At 37.2% G+C, this 7,568-nt stretch overlaps 1 protein-coding gene across 1 annotated transcript; it reads right to left on the bottom strand.

The window, feature by feature from the left end:
- Positions 1–750: 750 nt before the first annotated feature.
- Positions 751–6,566, bottom strand: LOC122048787 (phytepsin-like). Its single transcript, XM_042610310.1, has 4 exons — positions 6,173–6,566; positions 2,374–2,518; positions 1,550–1,701; positions 751–1,157 (listed from the first exon to the last, which is right to left on the bottom strand). The coding sequence occupies exons 1-4, from the start codon at positions 6,564–6,566 to the stop codon at positions 751–753; spliced, it is 1,098 nt and encodes a 365-aa protein (XP_042466244.1).
- Positions 6,567–7,568: the final 1,002 nt, after the last annotated feature.

Below are 7,568 nucleotides of genomic sequence, written 5' to 3' on the forward strand. Positions count from 1 at the left end.
AAAATTATAAAAAATAATAATGTACTAAAAACTAAATCCAACAAATCTTCCGGTATTAGTTGCCTTGGATTGAAAAGAACTTATGCTCGAGTTTAGAATAATGTCAGATGGTAGTAAGGAGGAAGATCATTTGATACTAAATCAACAAAATATCTAACACACTTGACTACATTGTTAACTTCAATGTTGCTTAACTTATCTTTCTATCTGTTGTCTTTGTCGACTTACTCAAATTTCTATTGATTGTATCTCCTTGAAATCTAATCTAGTAATGAGGAGGTGTCCCACCGAAGATAGGTCAAAGTAAAGAAAATCGGCTGACATGGAAGACAAAGTTAAGCGGGCATCCAAGTTCGCTGAGCAGATTGGCTATGCTCGAGTAGACCGAGTACTACCAAGTGGACCGGGTACTACCGAGTGGATGGTACTTTTTGTCTTGTCTTTTTCAAGAACACTTAGGAAAACGTGCATATGCATTGAGATGCATGCACGAGCACTACAGTGATACTATAAAAGGGGGTTCTCATCCACAAATAGAGGTATGTGCAACTTTGTCTTCTAAATACTTTAGATACAGTACTCCATTTCTTGAGATCGTTAGAGATTGACTTGAGCATCGAAGGACCAACATTGGGAACCCCTTCTTGCCCCGACACTAACATTTTTGTGGTATGAGGTTGTGTGGAGTCTTCACCGCATCAACTGTGTCGCCACATCCTAGCTTGCTATCTTCACTGTTTTCGGATAGGATTAAAGTCCATTTGATGAATATCTATCACTATTCACTACACTCTCAATGCCAATACTAATGCCACGAGTTCCATCGAAACTACACAGACCAGTCTGAGCATAAATTTGGACAGGTTGCGCCTGTGCCAACAACAGGTCGAGAATTAGTTGTCCGTATTCGAAAACAACTACATTGCACTCTTGACTAATGATACCAGCCACTCCAATTCTTTGATTAATTTCAGCAATAATGGTAGTTGAACCAGCTAGCAAAGAAATTCCTAAATCTGCAATCGTTGCACAACCACCCACACATAATCTTAGAGATTTGCCATCAATAAGGACATCACTCATATTAAACTGCCAGTAGCCTTTTTGAGTCACAGGAACAAATATATGTTCACTCTTGTAATAAATCAGATCAACTCATTCGAGAGGACATATCCTTAATTAGTCCATAAAAAATATATTAGGGGATAGACTACTTATAATTACAGTTAAATTATGACCATAACCCAGTCGTGATTGGTTGTGATCTCTCCCTGGATTTACCATCCCCTCCAAATTATAATTTGGATCCGGACGGGTAGCCGGAGGCCGCTCGGAGGTCGCAGGTAGTGGACAAGTAGCCAGATAGTCTGGCACTGAGTGGGGGTGGCCTCCGATCGCCCATTCTAATCCAAACTATAACCTAGGGGACGGTGAACCTAGGGAGTTATCACAACTAATTATGGTCGAATCGCGACTACGACCCGATCGTAATTACAAATGATCCATTTCTAATTTACTTTTTTTATAGACCAAGACATCTGGACTCCTCCTCCTAATATAATTTCACCTCCCTCCCCTTCCTTAGAATTCCGATTAAACAAGAAAGAGAAAGCATGTTCTTTGACGAGGTCTTGCTCAATCATATTGTACCACACAAGAGTAACATTCCCAACTGATATTTCTTGGATCCTAAGTCCAAGATGTTGGGGTTGCAATGTTACAAACATAGTCCCACATTGAAAACACATGAGAAAGATTATGGATTTATAAGAGAAAGATATCTCCATTGGCATGAGGCTTTTAGGTAGAGCCCAAGAGCAAAACCATAAGGACTTAGGCCCAAAGTGGACAATATCATACTATTGTGGAGATATCTAAATTTTTTTCGATCCAACAATTGGTATCAGAGCTCGGACTTCCAGAAGGTTCAACCGCCGACTGTGCATAAGAGCTATGGTCTGATTGAGCCATGTGGGTATAATATTAACCTCAAATAAAGAAAGTGTGGGACTCCTATGTTCGAATCAAGAGGACCAGGCACCATGCAGGAATTCCTAGTTGCGGCTAGGCAAGGAAGTCCTAGTAGGTTGGGTGGACCGAGGGGCAGGAAGACCGGTGGGTTGAGGATCGGACATGGGAAAAGCATGTGATCCTTTGTTTGAGGGGGGGGATTGTTGGGGTTACAATGTTGCATACATAGTTCCACATTGAAAACACATGGGAAAGATCATGAGTTTATAAGACAAAGATATCTCCATTGACATGAGGCCTTTTGGGTAGAACCCAAGAGCAAAACCATGAGGGATTAGGCCCAAGGTAAACAATATCATATTATTATGGAGATATCTAAATTCTTTTCGATCCAACACAAGAATGCCATCAAATTTCGCCACTAGAAATGTGATACTAGGCTCTTTGACAACTAGATCACCAACTACAACATGGTCTAGAGTTAAGAAGTCAGAGATTTCTCTGGCGCCATAATGAATAGCTACTATCTTCCATGTCATCAATAGACCTTTGAGAGGTCATATTCTCAATGTCCTCATTAATTTCTTCTTCAATATCATCATCATAAACTAGTTCATTAGTCATCTTGGCCTCATCTCCAATTTGATATTAAGATTCCTCTTCAATTATAGCATATTCCACAACTTACAACATTTCAGGTTTATCAACTTCTTCTTAATCAAATGCCTCTTGTAAATTATCTTTGAATCCATCTAGGTCATCTCGTGAGTGTCGCAAGTGCTCCTACCTCCCTGATGCTTGCCCCTTGAGTCTAATGGTAATCAATTTCATCTTCATTTGATCTGGAACTTCCTTATAATCAAAGATCTGCTCCACTTCGTTAATTCATTCAATGAAGCACTCTACTTGTAACGTACCAGAAAATTCAGGCAGATCAACCCAAAACCTGAGATCTCCAGAAGGCTCCTCTTGACCATGACATTCTTGGTATGTAGTCGATTGGCGATAAGAGTTATCAAAGGTAGATTTAGATCTACAATCTGAGATCTCATAATCTCCAAGATTTTGCGCCACCACCACAAGACACTAGGTTAAATATGTGACTTGCTTTGCAAATCCTCAATCATTATCATATCCTGAATGCTACGATCACAGTGTTCGACTACGACCACAATGATTTTCCATTGGATATGATCCGCTCTAATATCAACTAATGTTGGGCAGGATATCGATAATCCTGTAGGCTAACAATAAGGAAGATTTGAGGAGAAAACAAGAAGAGAACTCTATCTTCGCTAACGGCTGAATTTTGCCTGGTTGAAGGCGCCTTCCATTGAAAGGCGCAGATGCATTTTTAATTCCATTGAGGGCACCTCCAGTAACTCCGCAGCTTCCTTTTGACTCTCTTACTGCTCTGATCGTCTAGGTGATTTCGTCCATCCGGAATAAGGTTCATCCGAACTCAATTTCCGACTTTCTCCTCAAGCAAACTTCCTCCCCGGCTTCTCATCCCTTGGACCACCGCACATGTCCTTCTCATCTGCCGGTGTACTCTTCTGCAACACCTCATCCTTCGAATGCACCGAGCTTGCCGACTCCTTTTCCGTGTCATGTTTCTCGCTAACTGCGTCTTCTACTCGACTTCTTGTGTTCCTAAACTCTTGCACACTTAGATATAAGGGTTAAAAATTAATACGATCTAACCTGACTTGGTTGATCACATCAAAATTACCTTGGGGGTACCAACACTAGGTTCATCAATAGATTTCGGTAAAAAAATATTGATAGACCTAGAGAAATCAGATGCATTCCAAGTGCTACAGGTTTTCAAAAATGTCCTGGAGTCTATATGTGTCTAAAGATATCAATTTGAAATCATTAACAGTAGTGATTAGAAGATTTTCAAAGTTTATATCTTTAAAATAATTGACACATGCATATAATTTATAATAGGGATGTCAAAACTAGACATAGACACTATAAATATTTTTACTATATTATTCTCTTTCATTCTATGTTAACTTTATAAAAAAAATCTAAATTCTTTATGTCTATTAATATATTTCGATCCAAATTTATTAATAAATATAGAAAATTTTAATTGGAATCATTTCAACTCTTATAAATTTTTACAGTACTCTACAGTCAAAATATGTTCTTCGTTAATGTTAATACATGATATTGATTTTTAAAAATTAGTCTTATCATGATGTTAGTTTTTAGAAATTAGCACTGTGATGATTTTTAGAAATCAGTACTACACTGGTACTGGTCTAATTAAATTGTGTGTTAATTTTTCAAAAATTAATAGTATAATGATCATTGTAGCTAAATAAAGGTGAGAAAAGTTTAATTTAATTTAATAGAAAAATGGTTACGGAGAGAGAAAAATATATAAGAAAAAAACAAGGAAAATGGAACAGAGACGCCGTTTTGGACGATCCCAGCTGGGCCTTTTGAAAATGGTTGATTTTATAATTTGGATATTATGGAGCAATGAACCTTCTAGAGGAGTAGAGGTTGTGGTGGGCATGGTTCATCCGAGTAACTAAAATATATTTTTTAGTATATCTTTTTCAAATTGCTGACCTATATACTATTTTAAAAATTTTGTTATAGAGGCCTTTATTATTTTATAAAAAAACTTACGTTTATCGACACATGCTCTGACTCACTTTCTTTATTCATCACTCTTACCATGTGACAGCATTAATTACATGTTTTGTGCGAAAAACTAAAAATACCCATTAGTTTCAATTTTCTCTAATCAGTGCACTAATTTTATAGATACAAAAAATTCTAAGACGTTTTTACCCTTTTGTCTTTTCGGAGACAATCAATTAAAAACCGAACCGTTCCGACGGATTAAATTAAAACCAAATAAATTTAATTTTTTCTAACTAATCATCCAACCGAGTAAATTGAAACCAAATAAATTAAAATTTTAAAATAATTAAGAGTTAAAATTGAAACTCAACTACTTGAAATAATGAAATAATTAAAATATTAAAAAAACATATTTTTAAAATAATCAAATTCAATTTTAAAATTCGATCATGTCCAATCAATTATGTTGATTTAATCAAATTTTTATATAAAAAGTGACAGATTTATCAATTCTCAGTAGATATATGGTCTAGAGAAAAAAATTCTCCCTCATTAGCTATATTGACGATCAATTATATGTAATCCTATGATTTATTGTTTTACATATAATTTAGGGACAGACTAGGTAAGACATCTGATTATTTTTTACTACACTATTAAAAGGTGTGCTAACTATTTATATTATAAAAAAATCATTCTAAAAAATTTATGAAAATAACACTATTTATATTTTAACATTTAGAAATTTCTATCGACCACTAGAATAAATCGAGAAGCACGTGTAGTGGACAATTCAAGAACTCAGCTAAAGTCATACTTGAGTTTTAATAGGCCTGAGTCGAAGTTCCAAAATTGGACTCCCTCACATTGCACGATTAATTTTTTTAATCAAAAATCTTCTTCATTAATATTTATAAAATACAAAGCAAAATACTAATTGATTGCAAATTATTATGACCTTTTGAGTTTTGTCCTTTGCTGTTCAAGTTCGACGGTCATTAACAATTTGTAAAACATAAACGTATTCACTAATTGTAAATTTACAATGTTCGAAGATCGAGAGGCGAGAGACGAAATAGTTAAATATTGAAACGTTTAATTTAAGATTAGCTTAAGAGAATTTCATATTTTAATTTATTAATTACATTGACAGAATATTATATATAGATGGGTTGACTAAGAAAATATATAGAAGGACTGAATACTTAATAATGATGTATTCAGATGGAAATTTGATTAAAACTGTTCTAGTGTAGCTTTAATCAAGATTATTTAAATATAAAATTTAATGATGTATTTCATAGATTAAATTACGAGTAAGTGGTTATTTTTAAAATATAACCACTCATGGCTCAGGACCGTCATCAGATCAACGACCCAGGACGGCAATCAGATCAATTGCTGAGCTGAATAATTTAATCAAAAAAAATCATGAAACACATCTCCAATAAAATTTTGATTTATTATGACAAAAAAATAAATTAAATTATGCGAGACATGAAAAATCTCTTTCGATAATTATTCCCCCAAATATATTCACAAGCATAAATTGAATTATCCACCAAAATCTTGATTATGAATCAATAATAATCACCTTCAAATTCCTGCAGGACTCTCGCCGGCGCTGCGAACCTCGCCGAGAACGAGCGGGAGACGCTCTCCGGCTCTTCCCACGTCGACATTCCGTCGTCGAAATTCTGCGCGTAACTGTGCGGATCGTAGAGCGGCGGTGGTGGCGCCGGCAGGCTCCTCCTCTCCCTCGTGATCTGCCTCCAGAGCTCGCGCAGCTTGGTACTCTTGGCGGAACGCGGGCGGCGCGCTAAATGGTGGTGGGCAGAGACCATGCGGGAGAATCCAGCGGAGTTCCGGAGGCCGGCGACGGGGAGGGTCGGGCAGAGTCCGCAGACTGGATGCCTCTGGAGGCCGGGAGGAGGACTGAGGTAGTAGAAATCCGCCTCCTCCGTGGCGCTTGGGATGGCCATGGCCATGGCGTTGAATAACAAACAAGATGGAGTGATGCGTAATGAGAATATTCCAAGTTATTATATGTGCACGGTGGTGGATGTTGAGTCACGTTACAGTCATCTCCACCTTCCATGGTCAACTTTGGTCATCAACGGCGGCAACTTTTCACTTTTGCCCCATCCCCTCAATCTTGTCAGACCTAGCCCAATCTCGGGGTGGAGGTTTTGTGCTTTTTGGAATCAGCATCTTTGGGGTGATATTATGTATTTCGTAAAAAAGAATAAGTTACTTTTCTTTTTTATCTAGTCGACAGATTTATGAATCCATCCCAATTAATTTTGAGATAAGAGTATTGATGATGCGACAAATACATATAATACGGCATATTACATTACGAACGGATCAAAATATAATGTGACAATTAAAATTAAGGGATATGATAGTTAAAGTTAAAATGAGATGATGGTCTAAATCAAAAGAAGATAGCGGTGGGTCACTTTCAATAGGGCTTGGTTTCTCGTCCAGTGCTAAGATCCTCAATACAAGGATGGTCAGTCAATAGGCCGGTCGGGCTAAAGGAGCCTAATGCTTCTCGCCTGTAGTAAGATATCTAGTATATACTCGACCAACCATCACTCATTCATATTCAAGAGAGTCTCGACCGACCACAAGGCAGACCCAGAATAATATTCAGACACAACTAAAGAACTTAACTAGCATCTCGATTTAGGTGCCTAGTATACAGTGGGTTGATCTGACAACCAGTTAAACATATGTGTCTTCACTATTCATTCTCCCGTCGTCCTGTATATAGGCGACCATATATACAACTGACTATAGTTATAAGACTTAGGATCTTTATCTTCGCCGAGTAAACATACAAAGCAAATCTCAGAAAAAATCTAATCGAATTTCCAAAGCTCAGATATAACTTCATGGACAAGCCTCCCAGTACAAGGACGATCTACTGAAAGTATCGGTCCGACCTCTCGGGGCTCAGTACTCGAGTGGTCTTAAGGGCCGAA

This window comes from Zingiber officinale, chromosome 2B (genome assembly GCF_018446385.1).
Source record: "Zingiber officinale cultivar Zhangliang chromosome 2B, Zo_v1.1, whole genome shotgun sequence".
Lineage (NCBI taxonomy): Eukaryota > Viridiplantae > Streptophyta > Magnoliopsida > Zingiberales > Zingiberaceae > Zingiber > Zingiber officinale.